The 20,139-nt window shown below is 34.0% G+C and overlaps 1 protein-coding gene across 4 annotated transcripts in view; it reads left to right on the forward strand.

Moving 5' to 3' along the window:
* The window catches only part of NEDD4 (NEDD4 E3 ubiquitin protein ligase), a 66,325-nt gene that overhangs the window by 10,805 nt on the left and 35,381 nt on the right, over positions 1-20,139 (forward strand). For 2 of the 4 annotated variants that reach the window (XM_063088935.1, XM_063088936.1), the window contains exon 2: positions 19,177-19,227. The exons of the other annotated variants lie outside the window; for them this stretch is intronic. In XM_063088935.1, coding sequence (XP_062945005.1) covers positions 19,177-19,227 — 51 coding nt within the window. The remainder of the gene's footprint in view (positions 1-19,176; positions 19,228-20,139) is intronic. 4 annotated transcript variants of the gene reach the window in all.

The raw sequence follows: 20,139 nt of genomic DNA on the forward strand, positions 1-20,139 counted from the left end.
TAAAAAGTTAATGAAGGCCGAGCCCGTGGCGCACTCGGTAGAGTGCCGCGCTGGGAGCGCGGCGACGCTCCCGCCGCGGGTTCGGATCCTATATAGGAATGACCAGTGCACTCACTGGCTGAGTGCCGGTCACGAAAAAACGACAAAAAAAAAAAAAAAAAAAGTTAATGAAAAGATTTGTATTATGTTTTAATCCTATTTTCCATGAATTTTTTCAAGTACCCTCATACATTTCTTACTTCTCTGAGAATATTTCAGTTCAAGTTTTGTTTTGTTTTTAAGTTTTGTTCCGGGTCCTACATTGTCTCTGGTTCCTGTTGGTCCCTTTGCTATTGTTATTGTTGTTTATTTCCCTATGTTTTTGGACATTTTCTTCCAGGTGTCTATTGCTCATATTTGAGAGTGAGTCACTGTGAAGTTGCCTCCAAGTTCTATAATAATGTGGGGCTTTTCAGCTTGTGGGCTTCACTGTTGGGAGACCTCCACTGTCAATATCTGGAGGTCTTTTCTCTGAGGTCAGTTTGATTCCCTAGAGCAGAAACTTCCCATGATTGCCCAGTTATATTTGATAGCCGTTGTTCATGATAAACTAGGAATGAAGGTGATTTCTTTCTATAGGTTCTGCATCTGAGTTAATTCAGGGTAAATCGTGTCTTAAAAGTGATATTTACTTACCAAATTCTTAAGGTGCTGATGATAATTTAATTAATTTACAGGAAATGAGATACCCGATTTCCGTACCTGTTTCAGACATACCTTGTGTATATTCTAGAAGTGTATATACTCCTAGAAAGACTAAATTAATCATTTTTAGATAGACATGTGGTCTTTTTAAGATATTTCTCAACCTTTTGCATACTTGGCAATACATTTAAGTGTAAATATGCATGCCGGTCACTCAGAGGAAGAGTCAACCTATTAAAAGCGTTTGGGAATTGAACAAGGAGGAAGAGGAGACCATAGTGGCCTCCTAATGGAGTTTGATATCGGATGCTCACTGTCACTAGGACTTGAAATCTCAACTGTGATATTTAACTAGGAGAAAATCTTGGTATATTCTTTCTTAAAGTCTTAACCCTGTATCTGTAAAAGCTTAAAGCAGCTAACATATTTTATATGCCATATTTGAAAAAGTTCTCTGAGATGGTGATTATCTCCACATTAGAAATAAGGGAACAAGCTCAGAAAAGTTAAAATGACTTACTCTAGATCATAAATCTAGTAAATCTCTTATTTGAACCCAAACTCAGATCTATTATGTATTCTAAAGCACCTTTTTACTCTACCACTAGCCAAAAGGACTTACTTATACAGTAGGAGAACCTTACAGGATAAAGCCACTTGGAGAAGATTGTTTTGGTAAAAATAGCATCAGAGAGGAAAAAAAAAAAAGTTATCTGAAGGAAACACTCCATTTGGGCTGACTACAATCTGATGAATAACTTTTACACTCTGAAGAACATATAGTCCAGATCAAGTCCTTTCTTATTGCCGTTGTTGAGTGAAAATTAAGTTTGGGATTATTATTTCACACATTACTAAAGAACCAGTTTCTCTTTCAAATATTGTTTTTTCTTCTCTTGTGACTCAAGATTTATAATTACTTTGTTCTTTCTGATTACTTTTATTAATCAAATAACACGTACTGTGTGTTCTACCTCCTCTATAGCACTGTTTATGAATTTCATCCTCATCCTCATTTTTTTCTCTTCAATAACTATTATAAACTACCTACATCATTATAGACTACCTATTCTCTTTTTTTCAAATATTTTAAAACTTTATTATGGACAACCTCAAAAACACAGAAGAGTAGAAATGCAGTGAACTCCCATGTGCGCCTCACCCAGTTTCAAAAAATGTCAACATTTTGTCAATCATTTCATCTACCTCCCCACCTTTGTTTTATCTGGAATCTTTTTTAAGAAAATAAATCTCATGCATCATATTTTATCCATAAGCACTTCAAGATGCATCTGTGATAGATAGGGACCTTATACATACATAAAACCACCATGCAATTATCACACTTAAAATTATCGGTATCGCTGTAAACCATTTTGACTGGATCTACAGTAAGTCATCTAGGTCATTTTAGTATTGACAAAGTTCAAGATGGGTACATCTCTTTGACTTATGTCTATCTAATTCTTCACCTATTTTATGATCACTTTGGCACTGAGCATGTCAATTATTTACCATAGGATTTTATTTAATCAGATAAATGTTGATAATGTGTTTGTTACCAATATAATTGAGGGTTTTTGAAACCAAAAACTAAGGGGTTAGAGTTCAGACTTGTAATTTATCACCTAACCACACCTTATACTAGCCTTAATCACCACACTGCATTTTAGGGTTTAAACATATGAGATACCTATCTTCCTCATTCCTGAGCAGAGATGAAAGTATACTTCGTGTTGAAGTAGCTCTAGTATTTCCTCTTATAACTTCTATGAATCTTAATTTTCATGTTTATGAAATATGAAATCTATGAAACTTTGCCAAGTTGACTCAAGGACTGGAAATTTTATATCTGTTTGGCAAATACTTGATGCTCAATAAAAAATAGCTATTATTATCTACCTTATAACATTGTTGTGAAAGTATCTAAGGGCACATTGTAAATTGTAAAGTGCTGTGATATGTAGCACATGATAATAATTGTTTTAAATATGTACAAATAGAATCATATATGCAATTAAGAATCCAAGTAATAGGAAATACATGAAAAGAACACATTATTAAAGAGTAGTGCAAAAATATACATAGACTACAAATCTGGGGAAGTTTAGAGTTTCATAACACTCTAAAGCAAAGAGCAAGGTATATTTTCAAAGGAATACAGGTTTTCTAAAGCCATATTAAAAATTAAACCACAATTCTTTTTACTTATATACACAAATTTAGATTATATATGCATGCTGGGGGACAAAACCATGTTAAGACTAGATGTACTAAAGGAGGGCAGAAATAAAGAAGAATTACACAGCAAGTTAACAGAAGGAGATAATTAGCAGCTGGAAAGTCCTGTGTGTGGGGCCACAAGCCACATATAGAATATGCAATAATTGTTAGTTCTAAAGAAGGTAACCCTTTTTTTTTTCAATCCCTCATTGAAAATGTTGACTCATGGAAATGCTGTATCTTACTGGTCTTATGTCATTTATAGTCAGCTTCTAGCCATAAAATGACAGGTTCTTTCTCTTCAGTTTGCACACTAAAGAATTTTAGATTTCTCAATAAATAAGATGCCAGTTTCACTAACAGCATTGTTTTCCTTTAAATGAGTGTATTATATTTGATGACATTAAAATAAACATTTTGTAAAAACCACTATTATAACTTGATTTTTATTTTATTGAGCATTAGGAATCAAGTCATCTTCGAGCTGTTATCTATATTTTTGTTTCATGTTTTTAACAAAGGGTAAGGCTTACGAAAGGAAACATATCCTAGTGTGCCCATTTAACTTTATATTAAAATGTTTAGTTGGCAGTTATTGATAGGGTAAAAAGCAAAGTAATTCAGCTACTATAATTTTACATTTTTTAGGACATACATAAATACTCAATTTTATATCATTCATATAAGCAACTCAATTTTATTGGTCTGTGGGGTTCCTAAAAGCCTTCTTATAGCTATTCTTCCCTTTACTGAAATTAATTATGTATTTGGCTCTTAGGATTTGTTTTTAACCATCTAAAGCTAATTTGGATATTACCCTGGAGAATCATTTGTAAATTTTACCAGACAGATGGTAAAACTGCTGAAATATATTATATTGACACCGTGTTATTATTGCAGCAGCTAGTCAAATCTGTTTATTTGCTACATATAATGTTTCCCCGAGCTATGCCAACCTGCCGGTATCAGTGGAGACAAAATAGCAGTTATAACCCAAGTTTCATTAACTTAGCCCTTTTCTTCTGCTTACAAAAGAACACAAGCAGTTGTCAAGTGCTCTTCAGTGTTTCTGGGGTTGGCTCCCATACACTCTTGAACAAATCCAGTCCTGACAAGCATTGCTGCTGTTTCCTGGCAGATGCGGTACATGCCCTTGTCCCTTATGGGTACTGCTGTGTCCCACTGTATCCTTCCTTCCTTAGGATGAATTCTTTCCCAGACACATCCTTAAAAAGCTTATCTCAACCCTTCCTTAAGTGTGATGAGCCAACCTAGTTAAAAAAAAAAAAAAAAGTGGGGTCATGATTCTGAATACAGTATGATAGGGGATCTGTCAGCCCTGGGGACATGTCTGAATCCTAGCGATAGCAAGAACTAGAAACAAAATCTTAAAACCAGAAGGTACTGTTTTACTAAAAAATTTCCTAGAATGCTTCTGTCTAATATAGTAGCCAGTAGCCTCATGTGGCTCTTGAGATTTAAATTAATTTAAATTAAATCAAATTTAAAATTCAGTACCCCATTTGCACTAGACACACTTCAGTGGCTCACTAGTCACACGTGATTAGTGCCTCCTGTATTGGACAGCGCTGATATAGAACATTTTTATGACTGCAGAAAATTCTGGACAGGGTTCCTCTAGAACATGAGGTTTCAAGCTACAAGGCATTGATCCCCAGTAACTCTGACAGTGCTCCAGTACATTGAGCAAGGCACCCAAAGCTACAATACTTGGTGATTATGACTGCAGGAGTAGAGCCACATCCCAATGGCCTTATTTTTGTCATTGGTACCTGCCTTGCTGTTAGAGCAAGAAAAATGTTGGTTTTAAAGGGATCCATTTATTTCTTTTCTTAAACAACAGTAACCCACATCTTTTTTTTCCCTTTTTCATTGATACAGTATATTCTTCAATAAAAATTACATGAGTTTTCAACCCTGGGAGAAATTTTTAAAGTTATTTACAGGTCAGCTAAACTTACATTTGATCAGATAATGAGGCAATCAAATTCTTTCTATTTTTTTTTTAAAGATGACCGGTAAGGGGATCTCAACCCTTGGCCTGGTGTTGTCAGCACCACGCTCAGCCAGTGAGCTAACCGGACATCCCTATATAGGATCCGAACCTGTGGCCTTGGTGTTATCAGCACCTCACTCTCCCGAGTGAGCCAAGGGCCGGCCCTGAGGCAATCAAATTCTATGAATAATTCATTTCTATTTCAGAAATTTTTTTAAAAACTGAGAAATGATTATTTGTTTCATAAAGTAAAACTTGTTAGAGAAAACATTTTAATCTACCACTACATAAAATAGTCTTGTACTAAGATTTACTGGAAAAAGAAAAAATAAGAAAAACTAGTTTGGGAATCATTTGATAATTATTCTATTTGTTGTTTAGAAATATTCTTTGGCCATTCATACAGTCTTTACACACACTTCTCACAATGTGTTCACTGTATAAGAATAAACCTTTGAATGTTTTCACTGATCAGTGTGCATCATTTGTGCTTAATATTATTTGATGATGATAAGGGAATATACTATTGAAAATCCAAGAAACAGATTTTGCTTTTTAAATGTCTTTTGTTGTGAAATACAAAAGAGTAGAAAATGTCATCTCAACTTTTGATGGGGCAGTCTAGGCAAGAAAGACAAAGAATATACATAAAATGGTTTGAAATTATTAAAAGATCAAAGTTGAAGTGATTGTAGCTTCAAGACTGCTTGCCCATGAGTCAAGGAAATTTGCAAGAGGATCACCTCATTAAAGTCTACAGGCTAAAAACATTGATAAATCTTAAAATATTAACAGTGTTTTCCAGACCCAGTAATGCTAGCTGTTTAATACACAGAAGAAACATATTTAGTATGAAGTTCAGTAGTTTATAAATTTCAGATTCAGTTACCTTTAAAGGTTATTATAACTGAAATCTGGAGCAATAAATCTAACAGTTAACCTAATGAGCTAAATAATGACTTTCTACTATGTGCAATGCATTGCTAGACCTTGTACCGTATGGAAAAACTTAGGTATTATTTTTAAAATTCCTTTAAACATTTAAACTTTTTTAGGTTATATTTAAACTATCAAATGGGATAGTTTTATCTGAATCTAAGTCCACTTGAGTTGTGGATTTCATCTCTCACAGGTGTACTTTTTTAATTTGGGGAGATCAGGGCTATAATCTCATGGGACCTCAGTTATAGAGATTCATGTGAAATATTCTAATCTGTCAGACTTTACTAACTGCAGATTCCAAGTGGAAGATTCCATGTGCCAAGGATGGGAGTGTGACTCATCACCACTAGAGGGCAGGAAAAGTCAGGAACAGATGGGAAAGGCTGGGGACGAGTGTAGGGAAAAGCTTGGACCACCCCTTCATAGGGAAGACAACTTCCCACAACTTGAAGAAAACAGTTTAGTCCCTGGGGCAGGAAAACCAGTAAATGATCCAGGAGCATAAGCCATAGTCAAAGCAGAAGGAAACATGGGCAGGGAATCAATAAACTAGTCTGGAGCCCAAACATTACCAGGTTATCTCACATTGGTGGCAGAAAGCTAAGTTCAAGGCCAGGTCACATTACAGGGAGTTGAACAGTCATTTAACCCTCTTGATTATTGCTCTTACTCTGTTGAACATACCGACTCTTTTGAAATGGGCGAGTAGGACTTAACAGAATCTAGTGCCTGAAAATTCAAGAGAAATCCAATACCATCTTCTTTTGAGATTGTAGCATTTTCTGTGACAGTCACTGATTTGGTTACATAATGCTATAATAATCACTATTTTATTTCTAGTTTACAGTCTAGTTGGAGTGGAAGGGAATATATTATAGATGTTAAAACAGATACAAGGTGAAATAGAATTACAGAGAAAGAAATTAGCAATTTACTCTCATCAAGAAAATTTTCATTAAAATGGCATTGAGCTGGGCCTTTAAGTATATTGGATTTACTTTCCAGGAAGGGCACAAAGTGAGTTTGAAAGGGCAAAATATAGGATTTTTTCAGCTATTATGGAGGGGTTTAGGTTAATAGATAAGGCTACACGGTAGATTGGAAAAACAAATGTAAAGGGCCTAGAATCCCAGAGTAAGGAATTAAAAATTTTTCCTCTGGACCAGTATTTTCGAAATGTGTTCACTAGTCTGTAAGATACCTCATATAAAACCTATCCCATTGACAAGTAAGTTTGTATAATGCCACATGCTATATATTTCTGGGAGTATCACAATGCACAGTAGTAAATATAAGTTCCTAAAGTCCGGCAGGAAATAAACTTTTGAACTTAGTTTAACCAAATGTATCCTAATTATATGACCACCTTTAAATGCAACACTCATTTACCTTCAGCTGTTTTCAATCATTGTTTACTCTTTCTGGTTTTCTCCAAGAATTGAATCAGAGATGTTTTTGGTTCTCAAGGTGTATTGCTGGAGCAGCTACATTAGTATCACCTGAGAACTTTTAAGAACTGCAAATTCTCAGGCCCAACTCCAGACACACTGAATCAGAATTTCTGGGAGTGGTGCCCAGTGATCTGGCTTTCAAAAGCATTCCAGGTGATTTTCACGCACACTGACATTTGAGAACCATGTGAATGGACTAACCCAACCTGAATCTTAAAACTGTAGATTAGATTGGGAGCAGAAGCCTTCAGGCTACTTTCCTCAGCTGTCACAGCCATCCTGTATTCATTTTTAAAGTGATGATTTTCATTTTATCCATTTTAAAGTTCATCTTCTCACACTTGTTTTTAAATCAAATATCTGAGGTTTTACACAGCTTCACTCCTTGGTTTCTTAGAATTAAAGTGACTATATCTTTTTCAACAGTAGTAGCCATCTGCTTAGTTTCTCATTTAAGCTACAGAGATAATTTCCCAGAGAATATTAGCTTCCATCTCTTAAAAAGTTTACCTTTTCTTTTCCCTAGTAGCTTGGCAGACATTCCTAGAATGAAAAAAATTAATATTATATTTATTAGAGCTCAGAAGTATGAATCTCTGTGACTATTTTCAATCAAGAATGAATACTTCTCTTTCTGAAAGGAAGAGTCTTATCCTTTCTAGTAGTTATCCAGCTGTGGGTATTTCCTGGTTAAAATATAACTTTATACATTTAGTCCTCTTGTTATTTTCCTTTGTTTAGAAATATAAATTTGAAGCAATGGGATGAGCCCCTCCCTTTTTAGAGATGGGAGGAAAGTTGAAATAAATGCACAATGTTTTTTCTCACCTTTTATAGTCACCTAGTCTAGGGCCAAACATAAATCACTTCTGAAAGTGCATTAGATATTTTAAATTTTAACTCTGAAAAGTAATTATAAAATCTTATTTTTATTTGATACAGCACAACCTCTGATTCCTATTATTCCTTGTCTGCTTTAAATTTCTTCTTTTATGTAGTATATTAAAAATTAGTTTATATTTTAAAATTCTCATAGTAAATTTCAAATGAAACTTTAAAGCATGTAAAGATAAACTTGTCAAAGTAAATCATCTATTTTCACGAGTCTTCGATGATTAGTAAGTGGAGAACTTCAAAGAAATTGTAATCAGAGAATTTGATTTGGAGAGTGGTTTCTACCCCACTCCCATCTATTAGGTAAAAATCCCTATGAAGATGGAGAGTTGTTAAGGGCTGTAGAATCCATATACCCAAATTTTCAAGTATTGTGAATCTGTTGTCAAAGTACAAAGTACAGTTTGTGTCTTATAATCAGATTTCCCAGTTAGGCTGTGGACTGAGCGAATCACAAGCTTGGGACCTTGAATGTTCGCTTTAAGCAAAGCCACCCAGTTTCCATAGCACCGTGATTTTATAGCACAGATAGGATTAAACTATTTGTTTTCCTAATGCCATTTTCCTCTTGACGTATTAAAAAAATTGAATCAATAAATCTTGAACTTCTAGAAAAATGTTTGAGCAGGTCATAGTATAGAGCAAGTCAATAGACAAGTAGGAAAGTAGAAGCTACACAAATGCAATTTTATTTAATAAGATCGGCTTACCTTAGAAAACAGTTAAGTTAAATTTACAGTGGTTTCATAATCCTTTTTTCTGTTTATAATATCTAGTATGTAGTATAAATCCACATAGTATGGATTTGAGGAGAAAGGATGTTTATTTAAAATAATAGTTTTTATAAAAGTCTGCAAGCAGGAAATATATGGTTTCTTATTTTAAACATACTATAAATGGTCTGTTCATATAATTTCTGCTTTTTTTAAAAGAGTTTCACTTGTACAAATATGCTCTGTGTCAAAATACTGACTTTTCATACATCCCAATCAAGAAAACACTCAACCTGTTAATTTATAAATACTAGAATGGAAGTTTAAACTCTGCCTTAAACAAAGAAGTTTTTAGATAATTTCACTTTTAGTGTCTCAGCTTCAGAGTTTTTAACTCTACTCTGGTCTTTCAGAGATCAAGAGATCTCTGAAGTATCTCTTGATCTCTTAGCTTAATTTAAATAATATGATTAACAGTGGCTTGAACTTTTTTATGGCTGTAAGTTTATCCAATTTCTTTTTTACTGCCTACTTCAATTCTTTTTTTTTTTAGAATTATATGATCTATACAGAGGAATTATGACATTTACCCATAGAGAATGTGAATAGAGCTGTGTGAAAACAGTAGTTATTAGCATTAGTTAAGGTATTAATACAAATGTAAGCATCTTGATCATGAATCTTTGATCTTCATCTTATTTTTGAAAAAGGTAACTTAAACTTATATGTACTTTTTTACTCACTCAGAAAACCGTTTCCTTCTATAACATTCAATCAGTCATTGAGATCTGTTTCTATTTCAGATTAGTTTACCATAGTCTTTGTTATTACACAAAATAAAAATTATCTTGGCTATATATACAAAATGCAAAATAATAAATACAAGTTTATTGATTAAGGCATTGTTCGTAATGGCAAAAGTTTAGAAACAATCTAAATGTCTGTCAGTAGGGAACTAATTAAATAAATTTTGTTATTCTGTGCAATGGTATACCACACAATCATTAAAAAGGTAAAGCATCTCTATATGTATTGATATTAGACAAGATCTTAGAGATGATGTTAAAGGGAAGAAGGCAAGATGCATAACAGTATGTCAGAGAAAACTGAAGGGATACTCAGATATAAGAGAATAACAGCTATTGCCTCTTGGAAGGACAGAGGGTGGAATTGGATAGCTGGAGTTGAATATCTGGATAGTTGGATAGCTAGGAATCCTTTTGTTTCCTTTTTAATTTTGTACCCTGTGTATGTGTTACTTATGTTTTTAAATTACTTTTAAAAATCATCTGGACTGGAAAAGTGCCCATAGCTGAGTCTGAAAATTGAAAAATACCACACACTGTACTATGCAATTGGTCTTCAAAAAGTTCATGGAAAGATTTGTATTATCTTTTAATTCCATTTTTCCACAAACTTTTAAAAGTACCCTTGTATTTAACATTCATGTATAAAATTCATTTTTACTGATTGAAAGCTATTATTGAAATAAAGTTTGATATTACAGACGAAAAGTTTGGCTATATTATTGGGCTCTGGTTGTGAGCCCAGAAATGATTCCTCCTTTAATATTTTGCTTTATATAGTAGATTTATAAACCCCAGGCAATTATTTGTAACTCACGTTTAATGGAAGCTCCTTTTATAGCAAAATGTTTTTCAAAGCTGTGACACTGTAACTTAACTGCGTTTAAAATTCTGATTTTTTATTACATTGGATTCTCTTAAAGCAGAATATTTAGCCACTGTTTATTCTTATCAGAGTTAATAAGAATTTGTCCTACTAAAATTAGAGCATATATAGTTCTAATTAAAGTTTTTACAAAAACAGCGATTTGGATTTTTCTCTTACGTTCTAAAAATTGTTTTAAGAAACTGAAATTCATATTATTAAAATATTAGAAAAAATATATTTACTGACTAAACTGTGCCTACTACAGATGGTCCTGTTTGAAATCACCTAGTATTCTAAATTCTTTCTCAGATTTTCAGGCATTCTTAGATTACTTATATTTTACCAAATGCAAATTTTGCTTTATGAAGTAAGCTGCATGCAGTTCAAATATAGAAAATAACTCTTGCAAAGAAATGCTTGATATTCAGAATTTGGAATAATTGGTTGGCTAGGGAAACATTAATGAACATCACAGACTGACTTGCCTTCATAGGAATGGATTTAAAACTATTACTTTTTCTTTGTAAATGGAAAAAGAACCTCTAATTGTCCTATATTTATAGCAACCACATGTCCCAGACTTTCCAGGATAGTTCCCAGTTTCAATATTCTCCATTTCCTTCACATACATATTGATTTTTAGTTTGGAAAATGTGTTCAGTCTTCTAATATTGAAAATATAATTCGTTGGGATCACTTCATTCTACACAGAAGTTAAGAAATTCATTTCAGATCATTTGAATTAAAGAAGGCTGACAACATGTTGCAAGCAATATTTAAAATGTATTTCTACTTACCAGAGGTACTTGAGATAGTGAAATTCTCACTATGTGGGATTTTTTGTTCTATACTGTACTTTTGTCACAAAGACAACCAATGAATGAGGAATATAGAACACTAAAGATGGTGATTTCTTAGGTAGTTGGGATGGGATAAGTTTTCTTTCTGTCCCTCAGTGACTAGGCACTGCCTCTACAGTGGAGACTGAAGTCATAGGGAAGATTTATAAGTTAAGAGATTTTAAGAAATAAGGAGCACAGTAAATCACATGAAAAATGTTCAGCGTCATTGGCCATCAGGGAAATGCAAACAAAACCACAAAGACCTACAACTTCACATGCACTAGGATGGATATTATCAAAAAGACAGGAAAGTGTTGTTAAGGGTGAGTAGAAATTGAAACCCTCATACAGTGCTGGTAAAATGTAAAATGGTGTAGCCACTTTGGAAAAGTCTGGCAGATCTTCAAAAGGTTAAACAGAATTACCATGTGACCCATCAATTCCATTCCTAAATATATTCCCAAAAGAAATGGAAAATGTATGTTGGTACAAAAACCTGTACTCAGATGTTCAGACATTATTTATAATAGCGAAGAAGTGGAAACAATTCAAATCTCAATCAACTGATAAACAGATAAATAAAATATGGTTTATCCATATAATATTCAACAATAAGAAAAGGAATGAAGTACTAATATTTTCTACAATGTGGATGAACCTTAAAAACATGGTAAATAAAAGAGGTCAGTCATAAAAAACTACATATTTTATAATTCCATTTATATTAAATGTCTAGAATAGGCAAATCCATAAAGACAGAAAATGATTAGTGGTTACCAGGACTGAGGGTTTGGGTGGGGGGTGGGGAGTGACTGCTAATAGGTATGAGTTTTCTTCTTGGGGTGATGAAAATGTTCTAAAATTGATTGTGGTCATTGATGATTACAGAACTCTGTAAAAATACTAAAAAAAATGAATTGTGTCCTTCAAGTGGGTGAATTGTACAGTATGTGAATTGTATCTCGATAAAGCTGTTACAAAAAGTTTGTGTAAAAATTGAAAAGATAATCCAAACACTTCCATGAATTTTTTGAAGACCCCTGTTGTGCATGTGTGTGTGTTTTGGTTTTTTTTAAGGAGAATCTTTTACACATTGGGTGAGACATTCTGTCATATACTCTCTATAGCAGTGGTTCTAACCAGGGACAGTTTTGCCACCCAGGGACGTTTGGCAATGCCAGAAGGCATTTTTAGTTGTCACAACTGGAAGAAGGGTACTACTGACATCCAGTGGGTAGAGGCCAGGGATGTTTCTAACCATCCTTCAATGCACAAGATAGTCCCCACAACAACAACAAAAATATCTAGCTCAAATTGTCAATAGTGCCAAAGCTGAGAAACCCTGCTCTATACCTGTGTCACTCTGGTGATAATTGATCACAGTCATGTTTTTTAAAGTACTGCAAGGTCACAAATCATCAAACAGATAGATATTCAGTGTATTCAGTTTACTAAGGGCAAGGCTATTAAGTAAGGCTGAACCAAAGAAATGTTTTATTTTTTTATCTCGTTAAGACTAAACCTACACTAATTAGATAATTTGGTTAACCAAAATATTTGATTTCTCAGATTCCTGGTTGAGATTTTACTGTTGTTTTGTTGGATTTTACTTATTTACCTATAGCTTCTTTTTTTTTTTTTTTTTTTTTGTCTTTTTTGTGACCGGTACTCCTCAGCCAGTGAGTGCACCGGCCATTCCTATATAGGATCCCGAACCCGCGGCGGGAGCGTTGCTGCGCTCCCAGCGCTGCACTCTCCCGAGTGCGCCATGGGCTCGGCCCTACCTATAGCTTCTTAAAGATCAGTTTTATGGAGTGTGTTATCTATTTGTGATAAAAATAGGAGTAAAGAAACATACCATAACACAGCCTTGCCAGTATCATTAAAAGCTAACTTGTCCATCTCAAAAATTATTGTCAGCTCGTGTTCTGGAATAGGAATATGGCCCTAAACTAGGCTAATTTGCTAGGCCTCAGTCTCCATTAAACTCCTTTTCTTGTATATACCTGTTTGAAATGTCCACAGACTGGTCCAGGGGGAAGGGAGCAGAGGTTTTATTATATACCCCAGCATTTCAAATACATAGTAGCTAACATTTATTGAATGCTTACTATGTGCTGGGCTTTATGTAAAGCAGTTTATGTATATTATCTCACTTAATTCTAACAAAACCCCATTGAGTAAACATGATTATTCCTATTCTTATAGGAAACATCACTCTTGTAGCTATTCATTTTCCTGCTCCAGTATGCCGTCCGTGGTTGTTCTCTAGGTCTTACATCACTGTTATTCTGAGAGTTCCCTCCCCCATCATTCCCATAATCCTCTTAGCTTCTCTTCTGTTTTGAAACCCCTGCATATTTCTTTCTCATGGTGTACTCCCTCATTTTGGTGAAGTATATCCTCTGTTACCTTTCTGAGAACACCAGTGTCTGAAAATGTCTTCATTCTGCCGTTGTAATTGAAAAACAGTTTCTCTGAGTATAGAATTCTATATAGGAAATATTTTTCTCTCATGATTTTGGAGGAATTACTCTCTTATCTTTTAGTTTTGTGTATGATTTGTTTGTATCTCTTAAGACTTTTAGAATTTCTTTATCTCTGATGCTCCGAAATGTCACAATGATGTGCCGTGCTGTGGTTCTCCCCACCCTGCCCCATGCATTTTGCCTAATATTTAATGGGCCCTTTCACTCTCAAAATTCATTTCCCTGAGATCAAGGAAGGTTTCCTATAATGCTTCTTTGATTATTTATTTCCTTTTCTCTTTTCTTTCTGGAATTCTTATTATTTAGATGTTGACTTTTAAATTTTATCCTGTAATTTCCTTCCTTTGGGGATTCTATAGTCTATTCTTTTGTCTTTCAGTTCTACTTTCTGAGAAATTTCTTTAACTCTATCTTTCAACTGTCTTAAACTTTTTATATCAGTTATATTTTTAATTTCTAAGAGATATTTCTTATCCTTTAATTGCTTTTTTTGTAGCCATTCCTACTCTTCAGCTTGGCAGATATTTCATCTTCTCTTATCTCTGAAAATATTAATTATAGTTTTTCTGAAGTATTTTTCTTGCAGTCTGACTTGATTCTTATTCATCTGACTTCCTTCTATTTGTTGGTTTAGGTCTTTGCTTTTCATGTTATAAACTTTACTTAAATACTTACTAGTACTTAAATGTCCATAATGTATAAGATATCAATATTTATTGGAAGCTTTTTGTTCATGGGCAGTTATAAGTTAGTGTACTTCACTTTGGAGTGATCAGAGAGAATTAGTCATTTCATTGGAAGGCTTCCAGGTTTCAGTATCTATAGGTCTTTGCCATTGGGTTGCTTAGTTGTTCCATAGATGACTTTCCTCGCAAGTGTACATTTGCCTCCCAGTATTCTAGGAGCCAAGTGGGAAAAAAGAGCTCGGGTGGGGATGGGGGTACTTACTGTTTAGTATTATGGACTTTCACTTATTCCCTCACTTCTCTCCCTGCTGTCATCTACTCTTCCAGTCTCCCTGCTTTGTTTATTCTACAATTCATGTAAATAGAGTCAGACAGCATATACTCTTTTGTCTCTGCCTTTTTTCATTAAACTTTGCCTTTCAGATTCATCCGTATTATTTTGTGTATGTTTTGTTTTTATTGCTGAGTAATTCTTTTAAATGCATATAACACAGTTTCATCTGCTAAAGGATATTTGGGTTGTTTCCAGTTTAGACTATTATGGATAAAATTCTGTGAATATTCTTGAACAAGTATTTTAGAGGATATTTGTTTTCACTTCTCTTGGGAAAATAGCAAGGAGTAGAATTTCTTGTTCATGGAGTCATATGCATATGCTTAACTTTATAGGAGGGCTCAGATTACTCCACATCCTCATCAGTACTCGTTATTGTCAGACATTTTAATTTTAGCTACTCTAGAAGGGTTGAAGTGGTACTGCATTTTGATTTTAATTTGCATTTCCCTGATGACTAATAGTGATAAGCATCTTTTCATGTGCTGTTTATTTATCTTCTTGTTTGAAATATATGTTCAAGTCATATACCCATTGTAAATAGGTTGTTTTTCTGTTTATTATTGATTTGTGGAATTTTTTATTAAGTGACCCCTTTATTAGTACAAAATGTCCCTCTATATTTGTGGCAATACTCCTATCATGAAGTCTAATTTGTTTAATATTATTCTAGCCACTCCAGGTTTCTTACACTTACTGTATACCTGGTATATCTTTTTCCATAACGTTTTTAAAAATTTATCTGTGTATATGTATTTAAAGTTCATCTCTTGAGCTTAGAGGTAATGAGCACCTTGCACCCAGATCTTGGTATCTAAGTACCATTCTCCAGTTAAGTTTATCGGGGTTCTTTGAGAAATGGCTGGTTGCAGGGCAGGGATAGGGAAAGTCAAAGCAAACATGGAACACCTTGTGGTGCCAGAAAGGAAGTGCTCAAAAAATAATGGAGACATATCAGAAGTATACAAGGACTAACTTGAAGTGACTCCCAATGACTGGCTCTGGGACAGTTTGAATAATAAAATAAGTGACAGTAATGGATTATATCTCCTAAGATAAAATAAATTTGCATAAGTCCATGCTGATGTAAATAAGTATTTGAATATATAAATGGGAGGAAGGGGTAAGTTTTTTATTTCAGCAGAATTCTAATTAATTAATGTAGAAGGAGTTATGGAAATGATAGAAATAGCAAATATCACAGTAATAATTGTTGCAGGCAAGAATCATCAGTAGATGATACAGTTTATGAGCAATAATTTGATGAAAAATGGGATATTTACACAGCCTTGAAGTATTTTCTCACAAGACACTATTAATTATGGGGGGGGATATTAACTTCAAAGTAGAGAAAACTGGCAGACAGCATCTTAAGCAAATGATCAAAGTTAATATTATCAGTATTGGGACAAATTGGCATCATTTGCCTTCTGATATGATGCACTGAGAAGGGCGCAAAATCACTTTTATGGTATTATTACAAAAAATACATAATCTAAATTCAGCTATGAAGAAATATTAGACAAACCCAGATTGGGGGATGTTCTATAGCTAACCAGCATTCTTTAAAAATGCCAATATTATGAAAGACAAAGCAAGACTCAGGTAATTTCAGATTAAAAGAAACTAAAGAGAGGACAACTAAATGCAATGTGTGATTCCGGGCAAAAATTAGTGGACAATTGGTGAAATTTGAGTAAGGTCTGTAGACTAGCATCCCTGGTTTTGATCATTATACCATGGTTATTTAAGATGTTGAAATTTGGGGGAGCTGGATGAAAATTAGAGGAGAACCCTTAGCACTGTTTTTGTAGTTTTCTATGAATCTGAAATTATTTCAAAGTGAAAAGGAAAAAATGGAAAAAAAAGACTTAATAAAAAAAGTGAAATAAATAAGCCAGCAACAGAAAGAGAAATATTACATGTTCTCACTCATAGGTGGTAGTTAAAAATAGATAGATAATTAAAAATAAGTTGAACTTTTAGAAGGAGAGAGTAGAACTCTGGTTACTAGAGATAGAAAAGGGGAGAGGGGACAGGGAGAGTTTGGACACAAAATTACAGCAAGATAAGAAAAATAAGTTCTGTTGGTGTACAGTTGAGCTAGGCATCTATAATTAACAATAATTTACGTCATGTTATCAATTGGCTAGAAGAGAGATCAAATGTTCACATAACAAAGAAATGATTAAGTTTTGCAGTGATGAATATGTTAATGCCCTGATTCAATCATCACACATGGTATATACATGTATTGACATATGACTCTGTACCCCATAAATATGTATAATTAATACATTTCAATTAAAAAAATTTTTTCAAACAAAATTTTAATATAATAATGTATGTGTCTTTTGTAGGCAACACATAGTTAGGTCTTGCATTTTTATTCAGTCTGGAAATCTCTGTCTTTAACTGGAATATTTAGTTTGTCATAATTTATATGGTTGGGTTTAGTTCTCAAAATGTGCTGTTTATTTGTCCCATCTGTTTTTTGTTTCTTTTTTGTTCTCTTCCAGCCTTATTTTGCATTAATCAAATATTTATGATATTCCATTGTAATTATTCTCTTGGCTTTTTAGCTCTGCAGTCAATTAAGGATCTCAATCATACCACTTCATATAAAATGTAAGAGTATTACAACAGTATAGATCCATTTACTCCACCTGTTTTTTGTGCAGTATTGTCATTTGTATTAAATCTACATATGTTTTGAACCCATTATGTAGTGATATAGTGATATATTTTTTCTGTAAATAACAATTTCTCCTTTAAGAGATTAATAATTTTTTTTTTAAATTTACTCACATATTTACCATTTTTGTTGTTCTTCATTCCTCTCTTTAGATATGAATTTCCATCTGGTGCCATTTATCCTCAGCCTGAAAAACCTCCTTTAGCATATCTTGTAGAGCCTATCTGCTGATGACAAATTATCTCAGCTTCATTTATCCAAGAGCCTCTTTATTTTCCTCTCATTTTTGATGGATATTTTTTGCTAGATATGGAATTCTAGGTACTTTTTTTTTCTTTCAGCACTTCATAGATGTCATTTTATTGTCTTCTGGCTTTTACCGTTTTTTTTTTTTTTTTTTTTTTTTTTTTTTTGTGACCAGTAAGGGGATCGCAACCTTCCGCACGGTGTGGTCTACACCACGACCACACCATGCTCAGCCAGTGAGCACACCGGCCATCCCTACATAGGATCCGAACCCGTGGCCTCGGTGCCACCAGCGCCGCACTCTCCTGAGTGAGCCATGGGGCTGGCCCTAGCTTTCACTGTTTTTGATGAGAAGTCAGCCATCAGTTGTATTGTTGTTCCCCTGCATGTAATGCATTGTTTGTATCTAGTGCTTTCAAGATTTTCTTTATCTTTTGTTTTCAGCATTTAATAAGGATATGCCTACCTGTGTTTTCTTTCTATCTCTCCTGCTTCAGTTCACTAAGTTTATTGAAATATCTAAGCTTGTATTTTTCCAGATGTAGAAAAATTTCAGCAGCGTTTTTAAAAAAAGCTTTTTTTTTTCTGCCCTACTCCATTCCCCCTCTCTTTCTGGGACTCCAGTTACACATATATTAGACTGCTCTTGAAACTTTTCCACAAGTCCTCTTTATTTTTCATATTGGGTAAATTCTATGGATATATATTCGAGTTATTGGAACTTTTCACTTATGCAGTTCAGAGATAAACTAGGGATTTAGGTAGAGCTTATATAGATTTGGAAGTGCTCTTGTGGCTTTTTCCTTTCTGGGATTTACCCCCTAACTTTCTAGTTATGCTGTTAACCCCAAACTAAGTCTTCTGACTCCTCAAACCAGTAATATTGCAGATTTCTGCCGAAGTTGTAAGCACTCCATACAATTGGGACTGTGTAGTGCTACCAGGTGAAAAGCCATATAAATATGAATCCTACCTACTGTAGTTTCTTCTTTCAAAGATTGACTCCCCGTTAGTTTCTGCTTGTTTTTGGTCATTCCATTGTGCTTTCAAATAATTGTTTTTATATTTTGTCAGAGTGTGTAATTATTATCTGCAAAAGGATTAATCTAATACATGCTACTCTGCCATCAACAGAAGTTATACCACATTACTTTTTATTTTCCATTGATGCTGCATAGCATTAAAAAAAAAAGTCTACATTCTCTGTAATTGATGGCAATGTATCATCAAAATCTCATAAAAGAATTGAGCATATTACTAATCTAATTTTCTTCTTTCTTTTATAGACAAGAGATGATTTCCTAGGTCAAGTGGATGTTCCTCTGTATCCATTACCGGTTGGTATGGGTGTCTATGATATTGCTTCATTTTGTTTTGAAATACAAGAAATCTATTTTTGGACATACTGCATTTCAATCAAAAACAGGAAAAATGAAAGTTTAAAGTGGGCAGCTGAAAGAGGTATAAAAAGAAATTATGTAGAGAAAAGGGACTTGAAAGATTGGGGATTATTACTGTCTCAATAACAGCAGAATCTCTGAGAAGAAGGGCTGTCCAAATAAGAGAGATGAGAGCACAGGGCCAGTCATTGAACCTCAGTCAACACGGGTGGATCAGAAGAGAAGGAAAGGACAGACAAGGGGAGACAGGAAAAGAACCAAGTAAAATAATGTCATGAGAACTTAAGAAAAGAGTTTCAAGACAGAGTGGGAAGTTAACAATGCAAAATTCCAGAGAAGTAAAGGATAATAAAAACAAAGGCCTGCTGAACTTAAAAAAGAGGAAATATATTTCTCTATTCTGTTAGTCTTTTGAGATATTTATTGGCTCTCTACCGTCTTTAGAAATCATAAGCTTTCAATAATATATTTAATCCACTCTTACTTTCCAGGCTGTTTACTTTTTTTTTTCTCTGCTAAAAGTGTCTCTGTGCTCTAACCAAGCCAACTGCTGACATTGTACATATTCCATATTCCTTTTAGGTGCCAACAAGCTAACCACTCTATACTATTTTCCACCTTTTCTCTTCTACCCTCCTTTTGGCTCTACAGTGCACCTGCTCAGCTAGTTTTAGACTGAGTTGTGATGCTGGCTGTAGTTCTCATTGTGCAGGAAAGCAAAAGCACTGTCAGGTTACCAATTGTAACCATGTAATAAACCAAAGCTACTTTTTTTCTCACGTCTAACTTCAGTTATGCCTTAGAACATAGTTCATGAATATTCTTGAAAAGTACATATTTTTGGTGTTA

The sequence above is a fragment of the Cynocephalus volans genome, chromosome 3 (genome assembly GCF_027409185.1).
Source record: "Cynocephalus volans isolate mCynVol1 chromosome 3, mCynVol1.pri, whole genome shotgun sequence".
In the NCBI taxonomy this organism is placed as follows: domain Eukaryota; kingdom Metazoa; phylum Chordata; class Mammalia; order Dermoptera; family Cynocephalidae; genus Cynocephalus; species Cynocephalus volans.